General features: G+C 29.9%; 1 protein-coding gene across 2 annotated transcripts in view; it reads left to right on the top strand.

Moving 5' to 3' along the window:
* Positions 1-2434: 2434 nt before the first annotated feature.
* LOC107444504 (uncharacterized) overlaps positions 2435-26278 on the top strand; it is a 34340-nt gene continuing 10496 nt past the window's right edge. Inside the window, exons 1-3 of one of the 2 annotated variants that reach the window (XM_071181907.1) lie at positions 2435-2579; positions 5872-6654; positions 10083-10314. In XM_071181907.1, coding sequence (XP_071038008.1) covers positions 5882-6654; positions 10083-10164 — 855 coding nt within the window. In that variant the 5' untranslated portion in view covers positions 2435-2579; positions 5872-5881 and the 3' untranslated portion in view covers positions 10165-10314. Of the gene's footprint in view, positions 2580-5871; positions 6655-10082; positions 10315-26278 lie in introns of those variants that run through there. The other variant, XM_016058659.4, reaches the window with a different exon arrangement.

Raw genomic sequence — 26278 nt, 5'->3', positions numbered from 1 at the left:
TAGATTCGATACACCTGCACAAATAAAGTGTAAATAATTCTCTGGTTCAGAAAAAGTTTCAACTTCAACAATAAAACGGCGTTTGCGTAAAGCTGGCTTATTCGGGCGTGTCGCAGCAAAACGTGTCGCCCAAAAATAAAATACTACGATTAGAATGGGCTCGCAAACATCAGCATTGTTCAATCGCAGATTGGAAAAGTGTACTATGGACTGATGAATCAAAATTTTATATTCTTGGGACCAAACGTTGCATGTTTGTAAGGCATCGTGAAGAAGAACGAATGCAACCAAATTGCATTCGACCAACGGTTAAACACGGAGGGGGTGGCATAATGGTTTGGGGATGTTTTGGAAACGATAATGTAGGAGATTTAATTAAAATAGATGGAATAATGGACCAAAAAATGTACCATTCTATTTTGAAATGTCATGCTATTCCTTCGGGTGAAAAAGTTGTCGATCCAAATTTTGTATTTCAGCAAGACAATGATCCCAAGCACACGTCAAAATTATGCAAAAATTATTAAAAAAAAAAAAAAAAAAGAAAACGAAGGCCGATTGAAAATTATGATGTGGCCAGCTCGGAGTCCTGATTGTAACCCGATTGAACTTTTATGGGATCATTTGGATCGACAAATTCGATTCTCTGATATTTCGAATCGAAATCAGTTATGGGACATTTTACAACAGGAATGGAACTCTATATCAATTGAAGTGATTAATGTTTGTTTTAACGAATGTCATGCATATGTAAGGCTATAATAAAAGCAAAAGGTGGATGGTTCGGGGAATCTAAGATTTAAATGTTAATTTATTTAATTACAAAATACGAATAAGAATATGTTAAATATTTGACTTGTTGTAAATAAAATAGTTTCGTAAAAATGCAAATTTTTTATACTATTGTTATTATTTTTCCAGAATTATTTATGTAATTATTGTTATAACTTTTTATTTTAGTTTAATGTAAAGTAAAAATATCCCAACAAAACTAACACATATAAGCAATAAATATAAATAATAAATATAAACACTAATAATTACAATAATGAATAAGAATATTTGTTTTATAATAAATATTAATTATTTGAAAATACAGAAAACATTAAAATTAAAAAGTTCTTTGGTAGAAGATGTATAGACCAAAAGACAGCATATGTGGAATGCTCAAAAATCGAGAAAAGTATACGCGTTTTTCAAAATTCTATAACTTTGTAAGAAAAAGTCAAATCAATCTGAAATTTTGAGGGCTTACATAGAACGGTTCAAATAACTATTTTCCATTAACAGAAATTACAAAAAATTTTTTTTGCAAGTTTGGCGAGTGTTCAAACTTAACAAATTTTTTCACCATAAAAACAATCCATGGTGAAGAGCTGGATTCAGTTCGCAAGAAACAAAGTATTGCAATTTGATCATATGTAACTAACTGTAGAGGGTTCACTTTAGAACACATCAAATTTTCATGGAATTTTCGCAGTTCTATTTAGACCTTTAATTTAGACCTTTTCTTTGTAGATTTCAAAATTTTCGCAAACTTTTGACCGGTAGTGTAGCCTACGCAAACGAATCAACCTATTTTATTTCACATGCTTTTAGTTTTAACCAGCGTTGAACAGTCGACTCCATTTGGGTTTACGGCTATTAATGTTCAACTCTCAAATTTTGTGCTCAACCTGGAAGAAACTTTCTGGAAAAAGCACTGGGACAAATTAGCCTTCGTCGAAGACTTTTTGATAAAACTACATAGAAAGGAAATGTACGAGAATTTTCCATGGTTAGCTTGACAACAAGAGGGATTGTAACCCAAGAATCCATCTACCACTGAGGATATTTTACGTAAGCGCTAGGGTCGAGGCGAGCCGGTGACAGAATTCGTTTCAGGCCGTTTTTTATTTATTGCCCTGTACTTTAAAATAGATTAAACTGATTGGAAATGCCGAGTTTTCATGTCTTTCCGGGAGAAAGAATCCTGGAATTTATAGGGAAAAAATGTTCGTGCGATTTCATTCTTTTTTTTCCCCCTCCGAGAAACGTAAGGAGAGGGTGGTATATCTGAATGCTCAACGCTGCGAAATAATAACGAAAGCTACCATTCATGTCAAATTTCGTGAATGATCACAGACACTCCACTTTATTCATATCATTTAACCGTAAATAGAAATCAGGTACAAAATAAATAAATAAGTGAGATCAAATTGTAACGTTTTTACAAATAAGATTACCAAAAATAAATAAGATCGCTAAAAGTTCTTTTCCATCCTCGGCGAGTGAAACCTACAACCACGGGAATATTTCAGGGATGGTAAAAAAAATTCTGGAACATGAAGATGATTAGCCATCCAGAAATCCTCCCCCCTCTTCTACCTTCGACCCCTAACCCCCCACGTGGAGGGTGGTGGACGGACGTCGGTGAAAGCGGGAGATGTTTCTCAGTTCTTTGGGAGTCATTCAAAGAGTGAGTCGGTGGAACGTCATCATCCCTACTGCAAGTGTCACGTGGGTTTTTTTCCTTCCCTTTTTATTATTATTATTCCTATCGGAAGAGATAAAAACCACAGATGAAGAACGAGAACTAAGTAAGCATATTCAGTTTATTAAAATTTTAATAATATAGTTAGAAATTAGTTATAGTAAAAGTTAAAAAAAAAAATTATATTTAGTTTTTGCGATATTTTTAAATGTTAGAAATATGAGATGAAAAACTAAAGCAAAGTAAGTAAATTTAGTCATTAATATTTACTAAAATGTCATTAAAAATTACTAGATAAAAAAAAATCCTGAATTAAGGGAGCAAATTAAAAAAAAAAATTTTTTTTTTTTTTATTATTGGAAAATATATCATGCTTTTATTTTCACTTCTACATTTTTATTTTAACCTATAGTTCGCAATTTAAATATTTTAAAATAGAAACACTTTTTACGCGTACCAATAATTTCATTAATTAAGAATGAAATACTATAGATATACTATTTAACAGTTTATAAAAAAATTAATCATACTTTTACGAAAACATTTAACAATGATAATGCCTTTTACCTAACATCAACAATCAGAAATAAAAAATATTTGTACTTACGTTAATGAGTATAGTAATTTTCTTTTTTTTTTTTTCTTCTCAATTTGTATATCGGATTGCTACTAAGATTCACAAATTGAATAAAAATTAAGCGTAAACTCTTGACATAAAATAATAATAATTAAAAAGTGGAAAACATCAAACAGAAATATTTGAATTTTATACATTATTTAACTAAATTGTAAATACGTTTTTATATAATAATTACTACTATTTGTATTTATAAAGTATATGTAAAGTAGAAAAAAATACTCAACGAACTTACAAATAAATAAATAATTAACAAAATCAAGCAAAAGTTTATTTTAAATTTTTTAAATGCTTCAATAAATGTTTATGAATTTTTCGTTAAAGTAGTAAGTATAAAAGGAAATTTTCTTAAGCAATTTTTTCTTTTTTTTTTTGTTACAGCAAATAAGAAACAAAGTCATACCCGACTCGTACAGAAATATTTAGCCTCAATTAATATTTAAGCGTGATAATAATTTTTCTAAATATAATTATAGTGTGTTCAGTAAGCATAGAAAAAATAAATAGATAAATAATGCGAATTTTTAATTATTTAATTTCCAGACTACTTTTCAAATAACTTCGTGTATTTATAGAATTTGTCATTCAAAATTACATCATTTAAAAACATGAAGAAACGTGCTTATCTCACTATACAAGTTCTTCATCATAATGAAATTAAATTTTAAAAAAATTATGAAGCTTTTTTTTGTGAAGTTATCATTGGGTAATCGAGTTTTAAATTTTTCCGAGTTAAAAAAATTTTTTTGGTTTGCTAATATAGTTCTAGAAATATAACAAAATAAAGCAGAAACAAAAAAGTAAAATAAACATTAAGAGGAAGAAAAAAACTTTATACTTCTCTTTTGACTAAACTATCTGGATTTGGATTAAACTATTCAGATAGCGACGCACCCCTAATATTTTGAAAGTCAAGAATTTGAATGCGTCGTGAGAGAAAAAAAAAAGGTATGCTTATTCAGACAAAATATGTTTTTCAGTTTGGTTTCGAAATGTAATTCATAGGTAGTATAAATTAATATTAATTAGCATATTTGAAATATTTCCTATAATTATTTTAAATAAGCAGTAATAGTTAGCATATTTCGGACCATTATGTTCATGAAATTCTAAAAAAGTTATTAAAGGTGATTATAAATGAAGATGAAAGGTTTATTTTCACAATAATGACGATTGAATTGACGTATTTTGAGGATTACTAAATTTTGACAAATAACGTCTCCCCGAGAGTCACAGTGCTGTGAAAAAAATGCCTTTTTTCTCAGAATCAGCTTTCATGGATGTAAACCGTTCTTTTCCCTTATACTACCTTCAAATTTTTTGCTAACTGTATGCGAAAGAATTCATACTTACATCATTTTTTTAATAATATAAATAAGCAGTAATTGAGTTATGCCAGTTATCGTGCAGAAATAAAGATCTTTTTTTTTATCACTTGAAGTTTGCATTTCCTTAAGCACATAATTGAGTTTCTTTTTAATGTGATTTTTTAGGAAAATTATTTTTAGATTTTTTTTAGCAGAAATCAAATTATAATTCGCAGATGAAAGCTGAATAAATAAAAAGAAAAATGGAGAAAATAGACTCGTGTATTTAATTTGATAGCATGTTTTAATTAATGACGCAAATATTTAAGACATTGCTTTAAATGAGTTTAATATTTATACAATATTATTTTCTATACAGAAAAATATTACTTTTTTTGATACCACACTTGTTTTGACTTCAATATATTATATCTCTTAACATATCATTTTTTTAATACATAAAGTACTTTTATAACAAAACAAAAAAAACGCGTACAATTGCTGTACCAGTCGTTTCAAAAAGTTTGATACAAAATTTTTCATTTTGCAATAGTTCTTCGCAAAATAATAATTTAAAATCATTTTTTTAAATAATAATAATTCCTTTTAGATTTTAAGCTGTGTATCGATATATGACTTATAATTGGTAATACACAGCCGTACCGTAAATTAAGAATAAATGTTCGAATAGCGCGATCTTGTTTAGAAAATAGTTTTAGGAAAACTTTTTTTTCTCGCATCATAGAAAGCTTGTTTATTCAGATATAATTCTGCACAAAGTGAACTTTTAATGCTTTTATCGTGTTTAATTTTACTTTTATCCGTTTTTCATCACATACCTGGACATACTTAAACAAATAAAAAATTGTACATAATTATAAAGCCTGTTTATCCAGAGATTGTTCAATGCAAATAAATAAATTTAAAAAAAAATTATAATTATTTATTATTATTTGAAGTTATGTATGAAGAATCGAATCTTGACATCCAAACTTGAAAATTTCGAAATCTTCGAAAATCTCATTTCTTAAAAGGGACATAAAAATATTTTGCAATGTTTTCCGAAAAAGATGGCATGGTTTAAAAACTAAGACGATATATAGTTTTCTAATTAAATATTCTTAGAGTCATGACCCTTTCTTTCTTTTTTTCTTCTTAAGAACAAGACCTTTTATTCAACTGCAAATTACACAAGAGTTAGAAACGTTTAAAACAGTAGAACTTTTCCTTCCCTGCAATTTCGTTATTTTTTACATAATTTGGAAAAGGAAACTTTCGAACAGGAAAGGAGAGTACCGTATTACAAAGTAAACCTTAGGTATTTATTGCCATTTATTTTTAGAATTAATAATTCTCTTTAACATGGTAATTATCGACTAAGTTAAACTAAATTAAAATATTTTAAATTACTCAAAGTTCGATTAAATGCTATATGAACTTTTTTTCCTTCATAGGTATGCTACTATGACACCTGTTCGATTACGTCAGTGGTTGACACTGTTCTTGTTGACCGCTACTGCATCCAGTGAAGTACACCGAACTCGGTACTCATCTAAGAAGTACGATTTCGTGTGCACACGCGTCTTGCAAGACGGCGAGTTAGAAATTCGAATTCAGCGTGGTCACGTCTCGGCCATCGAAACAACTGTCGAATTAGCCACTGAAGAATACACCACTGAATCCCCAGACGATTTCTCCACCCTTTCGAACATTCACCAAGTCCTCACTCTGCTTCAGGTGACCGATGGTCGACACTTCATCCAGTTGATCTATGATTCTGGCTGGGATTTGAGAGATTGCGAATACATCAAATCGGGAAAGTCAGTGGATGAGTTTTACAATTATTTTGCCACCGACACCAGCTGCCCCCAACAAACCTTGAATGCATCCATCGTCCGAGATGATAGCTTCTTGCTCTCTAAGCCCGACGTCACGGATTACAATTCTTTGCGGAAACAATGTAAGGGACTGCACAAACAAATACGGCAGATGGCCAAGCATGGAGACCATCCTGGCCTGCAGAGATTGAAACGTGATCTCTTCCTGTATCCAGGCACCAATTGGTGCGGAAGTGGCAGCAATGCGAGGAAATTCAACGAGCTGGGCTACAACGCTGCGGCCGATCGCTGCTGCAGAGATCACGATCACTGCCCTTACACAATCGAGGGATTCACAAGGAAGTTCAACTTCTTTAATTTCAGGTTTCATACCATAAGTCATTGCGACTGTGATGAAAGGTAATTATTAAAATTAATTTTTCTTCAAGATCTTGCATTTATTCATTATATCCATGAATTCGTACTTTTTGAAAACATAAGCAATTCAGAGAGAGTACTCCTCCTCCCAAAAAATGCTTGAATTTTTTCACTGTCACCTTCCTCTGATCTTCAAATAAAATTTAGATAATTTTGAATGACGATTAATGGTGAATTGCAATTGGTGATAATTTGAATACCTTTTGTGATAAAATGTATTAATAGCGTTTTGAAATGTGAACTGTCATCTCACATACAGTTCCAGTTAGAGATTTTAGTATTCTAGCAAATCGGAAAGTTGTCGTCACAATTACAGAATCACAAATACCTAGTTAAAAAAAAAAGTTGTAAAAAGGAAATCACTTACACGTAAGAACAACAATGCGACTTTATGATACTAATAAATTTTAATTAAATCGTTTTATACGAATAGCTTTGTTGTGAGCGTAAGCGTTTGGTAAAGACAAAATCATGTTCTCGTTAAATGATGGATAGAAAAAAAAATCATCTGTAGAAAAGCACCTTATTATTTTCTACGCAAAAGCCAGATTCGCTTAGGGACGTTTACCTGAATTTAATGCAATTAAATAATTATTCAAACGTAATTAGATATTTCTTTTAAAAATAAATCAATACATTAGGATTTTTACTATAAAATTTTCGCTTTTCATTCTATTTTACAAATTGATTAAGACTCTTCAGCAATTATAAAATTGTTTTAAATTTCGCAAACTACCCTTATTGTATTGTGATATAATAATAGACAAATAATACTTCTTCATCTATCTTTTTTTTAATAAATTGCATTAAATTGAAATACTTAATCATTCATGTTAATATTTTTTACTCATCAGAAGATTAAGACCCTGAGAGACTACTGTTCATTTGATCAATAATTGATAAATTATCTAAGACAATACTATTATGCATTATATAATTGTTTATGCAATTAAAAATAATTAAAATCAGGGAATAATAATTAAAATAAATGAATTCAGAGGAAACTTTTGCAAAATGAATTTTCTCATAGTTTTAACATCGTGCAATGTTATAAATTGTACTATTTTGACTATTCTGTTTCTGTCAAATATTTAAAAGATAACAACAGTGATGCTTGCTAGCTTACAGCTCTATTGAATCAAGAAAGGAGTTTATTATAAATTATATAATGTTTCATTATATTTCATTCGTTATGTCAGATGAGAAAATAGTTCAACCTGTGCAGTATGTTAAAATTACGTCACAGAATTAATACTTAAAAGCTATCTAAAACTAAGTGTTTAACTTGCTTATAGTAACTTCTGTAAAAAAGTGTTTTGATAAAACTAAATAACTTAAAATCAACAGCAACTGTCCCTCCCCCCCGAAAAAAAAAGGTATCTACAAAAAAATGAAATTTAAAGTGAAAAGATACGTTTTGGGGGAATTTGTCTGTTCGGGGCAATGAGACTTGATTAATTTTGATAATTAGTATTGCTGAAATAGTAGCAATCGATGATGTTTTAATCATTACTAAATATGCTGATAGGTGTTTAATATAAGTAACATGGCAATAGGTTTTTTCATGGCCCTGGAAGTGATAAATATTGGAGAAAATTGATTAATTGTGGTATACGTTGACTGACAGGAGTTGGTGTCTCAAAGCAACGGTATCGTGCTAGCTAAACGATACTGAACACATTTAATATTTTTTACATAGTGCGAACTTTTCAAAACGTGCTTCGCTTAATCTAATAACCAAAAACAGTAAAAAGAGCAACAATTAACAATGAATAAAAATAAATTGGGAAATATGACATCCTATATTTTATATATATATATATATATATATATATATATATATATATATATATATATATATATATATATATATATATATATATATATATATATATATATATATATATATATATATATATATATATATATATATATATATATATATATATATATATATATATACTCTTTGAAATATTATATATTAAAATCATTTAGTTGTTATCCAAACCAAAATGAAAAAATGCCCTATCCCTCCTACTCTCTCAAAAAATCCTTCTCAACATTATATCATAGTATCTGCACCTTGAACCGTAGTACGATGCCAATTTCAATAAGATGTTATATTAATCCATACTTCTGCTTAAGTTGGACCATAGTATTGCTTAATCAAGTTAAAGAAGTAGGATAATAGGGTTCCACTTAGCATGATATTAAGATTTCAGTAAATTTGAACACTATTAAGGTGCACAACGCATCAGAATTACTGACTGATCACAAACTTTTATTACAGCCCCCCATTAGAGGGTCGAACTTCAGAACAAAATTTCAGAAAAATGCCCACCCATCGTGAGAATCAGCAGTGAAAAGGGTGAGGGGGGGTGGTCCCTTTCCTTGAAACGTTGATCCAGCGGAACGAATAAAGTATCTTCAAAAGATAGTCTCCGCTTTATTTGATAGAAAAAACAGGAAAAGAAGCCTTGTATGTGTTAAACGAGAATAACTGAAAGTGGAAGGGGGAGGGGGTGGCGCAGAAGGTTGATCGTTAGAATCCCTTTCACCGCTCTGATGCTCTCTTTTTTCTCTCTCTCTGCACTCCCCTCTCTTACAAAAAAAACCCGTTTGACTCTTGAACTTCGATTCTCACTATTTAAGAAATAATTTATTTGAAAAAGCAGTTTTCCGTTTGAAATAAGGAATGACCCAAAAACGGAATTTTATACAACTCTTTTTAATCATTAAATGTAGTATTGCGATTAAATTCTTATTTAAAATATGTTAGACATTCTTCTAGAATTTCAATCACGGCTCTGGTGTTCTTTTTTGCTCTCCTATTTCTTACAAGAAAACCCCTTGTGTCTTAGATTTTTCACTTTTCTTGCTCAACTTTTATCGTTTAAAATTAAAACTTGTAGTGTTGTTTCTATGCATTAAGTTAATTTATTGACTTTTAAATAGGTTTTTTATTTAGCAAAAAAAGTTTGACTCTTATAATTCATATCATTTCCTCCCTCATAGAAATATTTCAGATCAATGGCATTATTTTGGTCGAAATAGTGCACCTGCACTTGTTCGAATAAATGCGGAACAAATTTCAGTAAATGCGGAGAAATCGGAGATACGTGTTGAGAAGACATTTTCATTCCCTCGTTTAAATTAAGTTAACTTATTTTCTAAAGATTATTAGAAGTGTTTTAGTTTCCTCTATTGGGATAGTTTAAGAATATATAATGTTATTTTAATTTTGTTTTGCGATAATCAAGTTCAGACGCAAATGTTTATTTTCTGTATGTATTAATAAATGTTGTAATTACCTCTTATGAGATAATTGAAGAATATATATTGTTATTTTAATTTTATTTAAGGGAATAAACTTCAGAGGCAAATAATAATATTTTCTCATTCCCTCGCAGTGAGAAGAGGACACTTTTGTGTGGGATTTATTCGAATGCTTTCGAAGACCAGTTTGAAAATTTATTTTTGTTTCAATTTTAAGTATTTAAAGACTGACTTTTTACTTAATTAAATAAGTTCATTTAAATCATTATTTTATTATTTTAAACATTTCTATAACTAAAATTATTATTCTAATGCTATGACATCATTCACCCACTTTCATAAAATATTAAAATAATCCTGCAATTATTTCATGTGTCCATTCTAATTTTGTACATACAGACCATTTTTTCTCTCCAGTAAGTTCAAAAATTTTTCGAAATTTCTAACTCTACCTCTTTTTATTATCAGGTTTAGGTGACTTAAAATCCATCACTTTCAATTTGTAATAAAAATAAAGTAGTTACACAAACTTTATTAAAAAACAAACAAACCTAACGTTAAGAGTTTGAGAGCAAGTGAAAAAAAATTTTTATTTTTATTTTTTCAGTAATTGTGGGTTGTCAAACAGGGCGTATTCGGACACACCCATTATGAAATCTGAATGGGGCGCTCCCCCCTCTTCTTCCCTTAACCGCAACTGTTGTATCATCCACCGTATCTTGTCCATCGGAGCAGGGATGGTGATAGAGACATCCACAAAAGAATATCCCGGGGATGTATCACTCTCTCTAGACGCACAATAGACGGATCTTCATGCTTCAACGAGTTCTCTTTTTCAGACACGTTTTGTCATCAAGGTTGCTTTTTTGATGCCTCATTTTGTCGCCAAGTGACTGATCCTTTCTGCTAAACGTTTTTGTACTCTCCGATAACATTCATACAGAAAAGAACATTCCATTAGGCTTTATTTTCACGGATTCTATTGCCTGTCCGGAATGCAAGGCAAAGTATTTTATGAAATAAATATTGATGCCGTTCTAAAACAATTTTTTAATGACATCCTCCAAAATTGAAGTAGTTTTCCAGGCAGCATAAAGCTTTTAAGACGATTCAAAATAAACATTATACTTTGTAAGCGCCTCACAAAATAATGAGTCTTGCTTAGAAACGAAATTAAAACCATCATTCAACCCGTTCATGACCGGCGAAAGCACTGTCCCAGGTCCGTAAGCTCCGATAGTATTCATATCAAAGAGTACGTATACGTACTTATACGAGTTTTAGTACGCGAGTACCAATTTAAGATCACATCCATATAGGCTGCTGGAGTCAGAAAGACTCCTCTCGCGTATAATAACGCGGACTGTGAAGAAAGAAGCGCATTCACGTGGTCCCGAATGCTTTAATACTGATTAACTCCGTTTCTGAACTTGAGACTGTTTAGATTCAAATAAGAAGTGAGTTCGCAAGGTTTTGCAAATACGCCATATCCAGTTTTAGTCAGAAGATTTGATAATGCAAATCCACTCATTTTCTGGACCCTCTGTTTCAACACACTCCACGTATTATCCGTTGAGCTCAAGTTAGATGATCTTGCAGGACAGGCGAGATGGTGAGTGCTTGTGAAACTAGCCGTACATCCTTCCAATTCAATGAACTTTGCTATTGTCTCAAACGATAACAGTGATCATGAAGATGTTGAGCAAAAATTAACAATTGTCCAACGAGAATGTTAAAATCAATGAGCTACTTTTCGTTAGTTCTCCCTTCTGGGAAAAATCATCCCTAAAGCATTACAGACCCAACTTCAACCTAAATCATGCTTTTCATGATTTCTCAAATTTTTTTATCTGGGGAGCTTATATTAGAAGCATTCAAATACGTAATTCATATGGAGTGCTTCATTGCAGTAATTTTAAACTGAAATGGTTTTCATATTTTTCTATGTGACTAGTTTTTATGGAAGAGAGAAAAAAAATGAGATTACTCAGGAATTACTAACAGCAGGTTTTGAACTATGTTCTAGAAATTTTTTTTTTTTTATTTGTTCAAAGCAAAATGAGCAAAAAAAAAGTTATTTCATTTGCATGTTAAGTTTTTTTTTTTAATAAAAGAAATAATGAGTAGTTCTTGCTAACAAATTTTTTCGTAAGAAATACAAATATAGGTTTATTAAGACCAGGGCTAGAGTCGAAGAAAATTTTGTAGGGGTTGGTGTCAAAAATATTTGCTCTACTCTGGCTAGGTAAAAATTGGGTACTACAAATTTGAAAAATGAATTTAATGCAAAAAAAAATATTTCGAAAAATTTAAGTGATCAAAAATATTAACCAAAGGAATATTATTTAAATTATCTCAAACTTATATCTTCGAAACATTTTTGAATTTGTATGGGTAACTAAGAAAGACGCCATAAAATTTTTAAACTTTAGCAAAATCGATTATTAAGAAATTTTTGACTTTTGATCAATCGCTTCAAAAATTGACACTATTTAGTTAAGTTAATTAAAAAAAATATGCCAGTAAATTTAATGTAGCATTTTTATAGTTTCTCATATATTCACTAAACAATATTCAATAAACAACCTCACCGTAATAAGATGTTTGTAAATATATGAGTGTGCGATTGATGTATTATCAAGCCTTTTTCTTGTAATAGTATTGCAAAATGTATTCAACATTTCGTACAATTATATTTTTTAAATTTATTCATTCAATTATTACAATATAACATTAAGTGTACTTTCAGACTTTTTTTAAATAAATAAATTAAAAAAAACCTTAACTACAATTGGGTACTCGTACTTGAAGATCACAGGTACCCACACATGTGACCTATGGCGTCAGAGCCAATTGATCGTTTATAAGTAAAATGGTGTGTTAAATTTGAGCTAAGTATAATAAACGTAAGTTAGAGTAATGTTAGAATGTTAATTAACGAGAAGTTAATCAAATACAGCATTGTAGATTTATTATTTGTTTATGTATTTTATTGTAATTGTGATATATTTTTGTTTTGTGCACCTGGCATCATTAGTTTGTTTATGTTCTACTTGGCATTGTGCCTGTCTTTGTGTTAAGTAAGAAATATATATATATTGAAGGAATTGAAATCTTTATGAAAGAATCTTTGAGTAAAAATATTAAATATTTAAAAGAATTTATACTTGACGAGCTTGGCTTGCTCGAAATAGAGTGGAAGGAACAAGTTGATAACGTAAACAAATGTCAACACACGTCACTTGTTGGTAACCTATTGCGCATGAAAATTGGAATATATAATTTATAAAAAACATTAACTTTCTTTTGTTAAAACTTTCTAAGAATTCGGTGAAACTTTTTAACGAATATAAAACGGTTTCATGCTCTCAAAAAAATCCGGAGTCTGATAAACATTTCAATTACGAACTTCACAGCTTTTAACTGTGAATTATCTTAACTCAAAATTAATTATGTTTCTAAGTAAAAGATATTAAGATATCCAACTGGGTAAAAATCAATTTCGACAAAAATTTCGTAATTATTATTATTGACTATGTTTAAACTTTAATTCATTAGCTTTCCAAAACCCTTTAAATTTTTGCTCTCCGATTTTTTGAAATGAAGTTATAGTAGATATCGTTTCTGAGAGACAAAACTGAAACAGAAAGTTAACTCCTGTTAACAATATAGTATATATTGTTTCCTGCTATGCTTTGAGCATTTAATCTTTTTAATTTGCATGAATTATATGCTTAAGACAAATATAATTCATTTCAGAAATTAATTTTTGAATCGTTATTTTATTTTTTTAAATTTATTTATTTATTTAATTTGTTTTTTTTTTTTTTTGTCAGAAGTTTATTACATATTAAATATATTTTCTTATAAATGTTAATTTCATGAAAATTTCTTTACGCTAAGAAACATTACAAAAAAAGTTTATAACAGAATTCTTTGAAACTTTGTTTGTGGATTTTATATAACAGATTTTTAAACTAAAAGCTAAGGTCGAAGTGTCAATTTCTTTCTTATCAAGTTTCAAGTAAGGAAGTTTAGAATTTTTCTTTAAAAAAATTAATATTGAATAATATATTTAGTTTCATTGTTCTTGTATATTTGAAATTTTTTTTAAAATTTCAGTACAAAACATATTATTGATCTAAAAAAATCATTCTGATTTTTATGCATTACAATTTGTTGTAGTTCTGTTAATGTGAGATTTGTCCTAAGAAATATTTAATACATTTTTAAAGTCTACTTTAGATTTATAATTTTATGATCCAGCTTGCAAAAATGAAACTAAAATTTTAATTAAGACAAAAAATAGTTGTTTTGAACCCATTCAGAATGCATCAAACGATTGAATTTGCGGCTGAAAATGATGGATTCAAAGTGTCAAAGAACTTTTGAATATTTGCTAAGCATAAAGAATATATTAGTCGGTTTTGCTAAATATTTAAAGTGATTTTCAGGATCCAAAGTGGTTTCCCAGTTTCGAACGGGAAAAATATTTTGTAGACAAATTTCTTGTTATGCAAAAAAAGGGTCCGTTTTTAAAAATGTCATTTTGCGTTGAAATTCTTGTTAAATTTCCGAAAACTATGCGAGATTGGTTAGTTCTAAATAATATCTAGGAGATATTAGGAGATATCCTAAAAACGAGTTTTTCAATTTTCATTTAAACTGCGCATTTTAATTTTTATTTTGATAAAAGTTCATTTTCGGAAACAGTAGAGCATTTTGCCGGGGAAAATTCATTAAAAATATTAGTCTTAAATTATAATTAAGGTAGGTTGAATAGATTATATAGTGGTCCTGTACAACGAATTTTTCAAATTCAATTTACCATTTTTATTACTTAGTTGTTTACTTACTTTTAATTTCAATTTTATATCAAGAAAAATTTAATATCAGTTTGTGAAGAAAACACATAATTTCTAATGACAATTAAAATGCAATCAATTTTTATTGGCTACAATGACACGTTGAAAATGTATTATTCATGTCTCCATCTGAACATAATATCATTGTTCAAAAAAAAAAATGTTTAATTTCTGATGAAAATAGGCTTTGATTATTATCGAAATGCTTTGAAAATTGATTTTTCAATATCATTTTGGCTGTACAGTTATTTCATATTTATTTACTTTTAGAAAACATAATATGATTTTCTGAAGTTGCGTAGATTAATATCTATATGATGTAACGAATTTTTTAATTTTCATTCTTTTTGTACAAAATGTTCTGTCTTTCTTCTAAAAAAGTTCATTCTTGGATAATCAAAAAAAATTTGACAACAGCGTCAGAAAAACGAAAAAGTTGTTTCATTATTATTGGAATGGCACTTTAATGATTAAGATCTCTTCATAATGAATTTTGTAATTTTCTTTTTTATCGAACATTTCGAATTTTATTTTTGCATCAGTTTATTTCCAGGAACGACAGCATTTTGCGTGGAAAACGTGTTCAACTTCTAATAACGATATTGGGTTCCAATTTTTATGATTTCAATAAAATTAAACAAAATGTGAAGAAAAAAAAATTACCTTCTCTTTGGGCTGCGCAATTTTATCTATTTTCTAGGGGGATAAGTCATCCCCCCTTCACTGCCGCTCACCTACCCCGATGATTGCTTCGCAATAATTGTTGTTTCTTGTCAGAAAACAGTTTTTCTACTAAAGTCAAAATTATTCACTTAACATGTATGTACTAAAAAGAATTCTGTTTGCTTGTGCTTCTACTTCCCACGTCTAAATATGTATTATTATAAATATTTTGATCCATTGGTGAACAGAAGTAATCATTTTTCAAAATAACATTAATATTGTTATAACATTATATTGTTATAACAAATTTGATGATTTTACAATGGTAATTTAATATTTTGCGGATATATTAAATACTATTTTTGCTTGCATCTCATTATGCGTGAAGCTGATCGTTAAGTTCTAAATCATTTAACATCATTTAACAGATCTCTTTCACTTGAATTTATAACAGTATATTAATGTTATTGGCACAAAAATAATAATTGTAAAACGGTTAATAAAATTAGACCACCTTTCTAAATAACTTTATCTTAAAGTGTAGCTCAGAATTATATTTTAATAGTTATAAAAACAAAGAAAAAAAAACAATTCTCTAAGTTTTCAACTGTTGAATTTAAAGCGTAATAATATCAGTACAAGAAAATAACTTTAATTTAAAAAAATATGGAAATGAATGAAGAAAAACTGGATCATACTATGTGAATTTTCTGGCCAATAAAAATGCACGGACAACAGTGGAAAGCTTCATTAGATTTTTATATAGAGTAAGATTTAGTTTTAGAAACTTAATATTTGAAAAGGTGAACAAAATTTAATTTTCAGTAGAAATGAAAAGATAGTTTATTTTTTAACGATATAATTATATATATCAACTAGCTGAATACACATTCTACGCACGGGGATAGTAAAAGATAGATAAAAGAATCAATAAATCAGTAGAGAGAAACATGCTCAAAACTGAAAAGCATATACCGACACAATTAAAGAACTTGGTAGAAGAATCTGGTAAGTGAAACTTTTAGGGGAATAAATGAAACAGAGAGAGAAAAAAAAAGGTGCATCAATACGGGTATGTTTAATGTAATAGAACTGTTTTAACCTTCACTTAAATTTTAACAAAACTATTCTCAACAGTTTTTAGCATGTTTGCATGATTTTTATTTCAAATTAGGCAATGGCAAATAAAAAAAACAACGAAATATTTGTCCCGCTTTCTAATTAAATGGTAATGAAATAGTGCGGATACAACTTTTTTTTCTTTCTGAAAATGTCACTTACCTGGTTCTTCCACTTAGTTTATTAATTAATAGAGTTAAAATAATGACAGTTTTTTTATTTATTTAATATTATTTTTTTGTCCTTTTTGGTGGCTTTGCGTTATTGAAGTAAAGCAAAACCCGTTTTTTGTACTTTATCCTATTAGAATAAAGATGAAATGCATTTTGTATCACTTCTCATGATGATATTGCACTATCAAGTAATTTTCTAAGTTACATATACCTTTCGAGGACCGAAAAACACTTATTTTCAAAGTATCTGTATAAAAACTGCTCAGTATTGCTAGTGTTTTAATAATCACCAAATATATCAATATAACATTTTATGCCTAAATTAGTATATTTTGAACATATTACATAACTCTTCAATATTTCAGTTTTGTGAAAAATACATTTGTTAGTGACAGCCAACTATGAGCCGAATTTTTTTTTTTTTAAAAATTACAATTCTTATTAGAGCTTGATAAGACTTGGTATTTCTCTATCTGATCTTTAATTTACTATTAAAATATTTATAAGTAGTGGAGAAACAACGTTCTGTATATTCTAATCCATTAAAATATTAATGCACTATTTTTGCTACCACTGAAAAAATATTTTCTGAAATTACGGAAAATCTGTTCTAGAATTCTTATAAAACTGCACCAATTACAATAATACCAATAGAATACAGTGCACAATAAGCGTCATCTGTCGATTTTTTACGGTTTTCCTAAACGAATTTCCTATTAACCTTTTCTTCCCTTTAACTTTGCTTTTTAGAACATAGCTTGTTTCATTTCAATTAATTCATATCATCAATATTATTTAAGCATTAGTGTCAATAATAATTTCGTGATTTTTTACGGCTCCCCAAAATGAATAACTATATTTTCTCCATTATTTTTGCTTTTTAGTACATAAGTTTTCTTTTATATCAATTAACATATTACTAACATCAATTAAGCATCATTGTCGTCAATGATAGTATGACGGTTTCTTACGGTTCTTCTGGATAAATAAATATCTTTACTCCATTACTTTTGCGCTCTAATACATAGCTTATTTATTTTATTTCGATATACATATATATTACCTAAATTAATTAAGCATCATTGTCGTCAAAAATAATATGATGATTTCTTTTACGTTTTTCTAAGTGAATTGGTACCAGTTTCCCATTAATTTCAATTAAAGTTGATTTTAAATAATAAATTTTTTAGAAACACGTTTTAAAAAAATTTATGTAAATAAGAAAGAGAGCGTGGTCTCAGACAACTTTAAAAGTATAAATTTGATGACGTAGACCACGTGGGCTACAATGTAATATTGTTCTGTTAATTTATCTGACACAGCGATTAAAAAATAATTAAATATTTGTTGTTGTTGTCGTTTGACAAGTGCCGAAAAGTACAAGTTAAATGGGACCAAAGGCATGGAGCACAGCCCTGGCCACAAATTAAATATTTAAATTCGTGCAATAATTAATTTTTTTGATCAAATGGAGCTATAAGCTAGAAATTATCACTGATGGTATCTTTAAAATATGTGGTAAACTGAATCGCCAATAATAAAATTTAAAACAATGACTATCGTTTAACCAATGAGAAAATTCCTTTCGTTTTTCGGTCATCCCGCTTGAACAGTTCGTCGTAGAATGTTCTACTGCTGACAGTGATCTTCCTCGTGTTTAAGACTATCTGTACGCCAGATATCACCACTTCCTGATGGTTTAGGAGTCAATAAAAGGGACACACACACCTACACGCAGACATTCATTTTTATAAATATATAGATGGCATCACAGTTTTAATTTTCTTCATGTTGGGTATTTATTTTTTTGGATCTGAAAAGAGTTGATTTTTAAGAACATTATATTATTTCACGAAAGAAATTATATTAGAAATTTCAAGTATTATTGAAAAACAAAATGATAGTCCCTCTATTAGTGGCTCTTTAGAACAAATTTTAATTTGAGTTGTGATTCAAGACCTGTAGAGTCAGAGAAAATAAGTAATACTTAATTTTGAAGTCTAGTGTTTAGAGTTCATACAGACAATTTTGTTTGATACAATTTATGAGTCAGTAAAATTACCTACCGGATTTATTATTTTTCCAAAAACACATTTCCTTAACTATTAAGTGTGACATACATCTTTTTTGTGGCTTAACATTGTTTTACAATAAGCTCTTCAAGTGTAACATTTTCTGTAGGAATATAAAACTTTGCTTAGTTTTTTCTTTAGAAATGTACAATCACATAGTCGCTTTGGTAAATGCTCGAAATAAATACTTGGTCTAGTTAAGTGTCACTACCCGTTATACATTTACCCGGTATGCCCTACATCAATATGTCCTTAAGGTCAATTGCCCAGTATGCATTTAACCGGCACTCCGAACATTGATGTTCCTCCTAATCTATACTCATCAGATATTAAAATATCGAATCAATATAATAATATCAACGAATAAATTAATATCAAATCGGATATAACAAATATTTCGGACATTCACATCAGAGCGACTGTGTGATTGTTGACATTCACGGTATCATCATGTGTGTGAGAAGCAACAGGATACAGAAAGTAATATCGTTCTAAAGAATCGGTTTCTTGTAGGCGTCACCAACTGCACCCTCTCGGATGGGGGTTGTTTGAGGGGGCACTTGTTTCCTATCTTGCCAGGGTGCTTACGATACACCCTCAGCAAGAGAGAGGGGTGTACTGGAATAGATGAGAGCCACTTCTATTCCAAAGAATGATTTAACTGTTGAGTGTTTTCGGCGGCCTCCGTTGGAAGTCATAAAAAGAACTTCAGGTGCCAAATGAGAATCTTTGATGATAAGATTTTTTTTTCCTTCTCTTTTCTAGTTTCTAAAGAGAAGAAGAAAGTGGGGGTGTGCACCTGATGTCATAACTTATCCTGTTAATGTACTTGTTTGATTTTACCTCGTGTGAAAAACACTCATAATTGGAAACGGTTTCTTAGAACCGCTTTTGCCCGGTGATAAATGTTGCATAACCTTCCATTGCTACACATTTTTATGCACTGAGTGTGAAGTGCGGAATATAAATGTAAATAGTTTTGTGCTACAGCGCATATAAATAGCTTTAAGTAAAAAGCTAATAGTTTGTTCACTTCTTTTTAGTTCTCTATCTGAAAAATATAATGGTATGTCCCAAAAATTTCAAACGCAGGAAAATTCGCTAATACTTTGCAGTTGAAAATATGTGAAGTAATAACGAGACATTTTTTAAATTATAACGTAAATGAGATCTTATCAAGAAATGTTCGTTGAGCCGTGATAGCTCAGGGACGAGAGCGTTCGCCTTCCAATCAGGTGAATCAGGTTCGAATCCAAGTAATGGCTAGTCGATACGAATTCCGCACCCGGCTCGCACCGACCACAGAGCTGACGTAAAATATCCTCAGTGGTAGACGAATCATGGGTTAGAGTCTCCTAGCCATCAGGCTAACCGTGTGAGGTTTTCGTGGCTTTCCTCTCTATGTAACGCAAATACGGGTTGGTTCCATCAAAAAGTTTCTCCACGAAGGCAAATTTCTCCCACTACTTGATCCAGGAGTTTCATTGTCTTCTGGATTGGCTTCAGAATTACGAGGCTACGTTGTTGAACATTAGTAATCGTAAACCCAAAATTGGGTCGGCTGCTCAACGATGATTATTAAAAAAGAAAAAAAAAGAAATGTTCATGAATTAAAATTGATTTTATCATTTAATATTGAGATTTTAAAAATTTTTTGTTTAAAATGACTGTCTTAAAAGCAATATATGAATTTCTTGGTAAATGCGAGATTTGTTGAATGATATGACATATTTTTCGGCAGATTATTTCTAATCCAGAACTCCGACACTCACAATGCCAAAAGCTGTAGAACTAAAAAAAAAAGAAAAATTAAAATGCATAAATTTAAATCAGAAAAAAAAGAGTACTTCTGAAATTTCTAGCATTTTAAATAGATGAAAGTGTGGTGTTTATCAAGGGTTGAAGAAAAAAGATGACTTCGCGCAGAAACCGAGATGTGGACAACCGTGTGTGGCGAGTGTTCAGACCGATAGGCTAATTCGGAGATTAGCATATCAAGGCAAAATATGTCAATTTTTTGCAAAATAATGAACACCATCTGTGTCTAAGGACACCATTCATAAACATATTCGAGAATTTAAATACATTATTTTGAAAAAATAAATAACTCGTCTTAAATCACATCATAAACCGGGCAAAAAAAATAAAAAGTCCCCTCTCTTGTGGCAATAAATGATTACCTGTGCTATTCAGTGATTCGGAAAAAAAAATGGAATTTTGAGGGTCCTGACTGCATTATCTTTGCTTGACCTTCAAAAAGAACCAAGAAATTTCAATTCTTCAGATAGTAAAAATGCAAATTTCTGAAGATTTCGGGAGATTTAATGGCCAGCCATTCCTGCTTTTCCTTAAAGGAAGACAAGTGTTTGAAATCAAATATCAAAATACATTAAGACAACATATGTTCTCTTTTCAAGACCTCCTAGGAACTGATTGCATATTTTGACAAGCCTCGATACATACTGTACGTTTGACAAAAAATTGGCCTTCTCAACAAAATATTCAGGCCCTAGATTGGCCTAGACATAAATTCACAGCCTAAATTCAGATCAAAGGTTTTTCCCAAAGTGTACTTTCTCATACACTTTTGGAAATTTTGAATCGTTTTAAATATTTGTGTCATTCATAATTTGTATCAACCTTTATAAGGGACTATTCTTAAGTGCAAATTACTTATTTACACTTATTTACAGAGATTAAACTATTGAATAAGGTTGTAGCAAATTTGCACTGTACATACATCCGCCTTTTTGAAAGTTTCAGTCATTTTTATGTGAGTTGCAATAATTCTTTAATTATAAAATCCACATTTATCAAAGGATTTTTTATTTTCATTATGTAAGAATTCTAAAGAATGCGCTAAAAAATCTTCGGAAATTAAGTAAAGTTTTGCTTCCAATTAAAATATTTAAAAAATACTCTTCTCAAATTCTAAATTTTCAACTGTTTTAACTCATTTTTTATAACTCTTATCATAACATAAAGAAAATTATAAAGATACTTATATTTCGTTACCATTAACAGGAAAAAAACTGACATAATTTGGTTTTATTTAAATTTGACAATGAAAGAAAGAAATGTATATTCTACCTTTATGAAAATTGATCTTAAAATTTTTTAGTATTAACAAAACAGAGAAGACCTAGTATTGTAGCTTTAGAATCTCAGCAATTAAGTTTTTTTTTTTTTTTTTTTTTTTTTAAGAAACTTTTCTGCCAGAAATATTAAAAACAGTGATGTTGATAGCGATTGCACATTTCGTACTTGAATTCGCTTTTCTGACTAGGGGGAGGGAACGTTCGAAGAAAAAGGGGGCTTTGCGAAAAAAAGTTTCTGCGCAATTAAAAGAACGAAACCGAAATGCAATTCCCCTCCCCCTCAATTCTACGAACTTTCGTGGTTGACCGTCATCACTTCTCTTACAAATTTGATGACTTTACTTTGGAGACGGGGAGGGGGGGATGCTACCCCCTACTCTTTTTGCACAAGCATCAATCGAAAATTTGTTCTCTTATTTATCTACTCCTCCTCCCTCTATCAGTATTGTAAAGCTACTGATCTTGGGAATTCGTTTAACTCCGCCCCCCACTTTTGGCGAATTTTCGCTCTAACTGATATTGAAAGGTGGTTAGTTTTAGAACATGCGTGATTTTTCGAGCTACAATTTCAAACCATCGATATAATGTTGCCGTGAATCAGAGCTTTAGAATGGACAAATAACTTAAATATTTTAAAAATTATTAAACTTGTTTAAAAATTGCCAATTTGGCGTCTTTTTTTTTTACCTAGATGAAAATCACCAAAATCAAGGTCTTATTTTCTTTTTTATGAAATTTTTATGAGCCCAGAGGATGCAGCATTAAAAAAAAGTTCTTAAATATTAAGAAATTAGGCCGTAAACGCTTTTCATTTACTCAAAACAGAAGCTTTTCTCCATATCGACGTTTTGCGAAATTTTCAAAATAAGCATAGAGGATGCTTGCTAAAGATAGTCTAAACTTGATCTTAACAGTCATGCTGCAAACTCACATCAGTTATGAAAATAGCATTCTAATAAATAAAAAGTAAATGAATTTCACCGATTAAATTAGGTTATTCAAAAACAAGATAAGAAAAAAATAATGAGTTGAAATAATATTTAGCAGAATAACACTTAAAGTAATATGTAGCAGATGGGTGAAATTGTGTATTTTGCACTGCTCAAGAATTAGACGCTCGTGTACTAAAGAATGAAAAAAAAATCGGAACACCTTGAATAATTTTTTAATCTAATGATCGGATCTTCACGTATTAGGATTCAATCATAATGGTTTGAAGGGATAACTTTAAATGAGCTAATTAATTAATGCAATTAATATTTTAAGATACAAAACCAGGCACAATAACGTACTTCTTCTGAATAAACATTTTTCTTTTTTTTCCTTGTTGTTGACGGATTTGGATTTTTGACCCTCAAAATAGGGGGGAGTAACCGTCATCTGAAAAATAGGTCCTCAATAATTTGATCAAGAGAGCAGTCGAAAGTTTTGACCACTTATGTTAATTTTACTTTTTGCGTATTTCACCCTATCTCGTTAATGTGACATCGAAAACTTGCAAAGCGAATTTCAACGTTGAATTATGGTGGAGAGTAGATAAAATCCAAAACAAACAAGACTTCGCAGATATGCCGGAGGGCGCATTCAGGAAAGTACGGAAAATCCGATCATTAGATCAAAACTTATTCAAGATAATACGTTTTTTTTTTTTTTTTTTTTAACGCGCAGCATATTGAGATGTATGAACATTTATGTTCTTTTTGTTTGAAATAACTTACACGTATTCTTTTCATCATGAACGTACATTTGTATCAGATGTATTTCCAATTCTAAAACTATTTGCCACTTGAACATTCCGCTGACGAAATCGCGCAAAATTTACAGCCGTCAGATTCGAAAAATGAGTTGCATTTGAACACTGTTTCCGTACTTAACTAACATGAAAAGCAATCGCCATGAATCACTAAAAACCAATATTTCTCTTTTTTTCTTTTCTTGCAATCGCACTACTCATTATTCTACAAACTACTAATAAAATGTATCATCTACTTTAGTTTTTCCAATGGTGGCAAGCACTAGTTGTTAAATGATCCCACCTTCCTTAATAGCTGCTCTTTATTTCTCCTCTGTTGGTGCGTCTTTACACTTCATTTGTGCAATTGTTGCAAAACAATTTTGGTTCTCGTGTTTCATCGCGAGTCTGTAGGAAGTGGAAAATATACTACCATTCATCTACTACTTACTGTTTCATGATTTTTGAAATAAGAAATTCATGTATGTGTTTATAACTTAATCTTTATGAGTTCATTCTAAGATTATTAAAAAGAAAAACATTCCAGCAATAAATGTATCATCTTTCGATATCGAAGTAATAAAACAAAATTAAACTTCTTTTTCCCCTTTTCTTGTTCCCTTAACCCTTTCAAAGGATTGAAAAAGAATCTCCGTCATTCCTAATGTCGCTATCAGCATAGGTCGGCCGGCCCAGGATTAAGAAAAGCGAACGGTGATTTTCCCCCCTTTTGTGGAGAGATAAGACGTTTATTTGCCGTTAACAGCAACCGCTTCATTGGTTGATAAAATTGTTGGTGTTTGAAAAATGAAGCGACCACTTATCGAGATGAAACAGACACAGGTCTTCATTTTTGAAAGAAAAATGGAGAAAAACAAAAAGGGAAAAACGAAACAAACCTCGCTTCATTATCCCCAAACATACGTATCTTCTGCTCATTGCCAGATTCGATTTAAGTAACGCTTCATTGCTCATTAACGCTTTTATTAATGACAGACATAATATCTGTGTCTGTTTTCTCCAACTCAAAGTCACTTTAATTAATTTTAACTATTTTTGGAAGCTTACGTGCAAATAAAACTGAGGATTGTAATCGAAGATAAGGCGAAAATATTCTTATTTTTCAAACAAAGAATTTAATCGTAGTTTTTGTACTTCCTTTCTTTTTTATATATTTTTTTCACAATTTGGCGTAAAAAATAAGCATTAATAGAATTCTTTTCGTATACTTTCATTTAAAGGAGCAGAACTTTCATTATTTCTTTTTTTGAATTTAATGTCACAGATAAACTACAATTCTAAAAAGATTTTTTATACTTTAGATATAAAGAACTAGATATGAGTTTCGATAAAAAGAAAATTTCATGGTTATTTTTTCGTAAATTTTCAGATTATTTTGATTTTTTTACTTACCATTCTTACGAAAATATCACTGATAAATATTATGTGAAACCTAGAAAAAAATGCCTCTAGATTTGTTCCCTTTGGTTACACAAACAAGAGTTTTAATGTCTGATTTTTCAATTATTTTTTAATGATTTTGTTAGTCTGTTCAATAAACGAAACACTAATAAAAAATATTTTCATAAAAAAAAAAGGTGCAAATGAAGAATTTAAGGACAATGATACAATTATTTTCCAATCGAGTAAGTTTTCTTCAAAGTCGATTTTTTTTTTTTTTTTAATGGGAAGAAATATTATTTTGTTCATAAAATATTTAATTGTTATTATTTCATGTTAACAAAATGAACAATTACTTGACTCGAAAAAAAAAATATTTAAACTAGATAGAATGTAGAATGTAGGATAGAATAAGAAGTACGGTGAAACCTCTCGGGAGCGTCCACTCTGTTCCACAGTTAATAAAGTTCGTTCTTAGGGGTTACCTCCATTGACTCCTAAATGTAATCAATGGTTTTCCTCAAACGATTTTAATTTTAGTCAGTGTCATTTTCTTGGTGTGGAAATGCCACGTGTGTTGGCGTCATGAAAAATGGATGGATGAATAAAATTTTGCGTCGATAAAAATGATCCCTAATGATATAATTATGAGTAAAAACAAATTTACTAGTTATGAATGATAGAATTATTTTAAAACAATTATGTTACTTTTTTTTCTCTTTTTTTTAAAGTTTGCATTTAATTTTTTATCATAAAAATGAATTACCATTAAAAGATGAGAAGAGGTTTGTTTGAGATATTTAGTTTTTTTCTAAAATAACTTTTTTTTTTTCGAATTTAACTTTCAAGTCTTCTAATCTAATCTAACTTTCAACTCTCAAGCATCATCTTTAGTGCACTTAACATGAGGTTGTAGATTTCTTTCAGTTATCGTCAAAAAGAGCTCTCTAAATAAGAACCTCGCACAAATATTTTGAATACATTTTAATCTGATTCATATATATATTATTGATATCATATTATTTTTATAAATACTTTTTCATATTTCATTTTGATTTTTCCTCATTTAGTACCGAGGTATGTCCGGTCGCTATGAGAGATTTTGATAGTCTCTCCCAAAGGTTTTCTTCAACATAAAGTCTCTGGAAAAAATTCCGTGTCTCCTAAAAGTGGTCGTCAATAGCTACATTGAGAAATCTTTCCTGGA

This window comes from Parasteatoda tepidariorum, chromosome 4, assembly GCF_982258835.1.
Source record: "Parasteatoda tepidariorum strain Cologne lab strain chromosome 4, Ptep-v5.0, whole genome shotgun sequence".
Classification (NCBI taxonomy): Eukaryota; Metazoa; Arthropoda; class Arachnida; order Araneae; family Theridiidae; genus Parasteatoda; species Parasteatoda tepidariorum.
The sequence above is the reverse complement of the archived record's forward strand: the minus strand, read 5'-3'. Positions and strand labels throughout refer to the sequence as shown.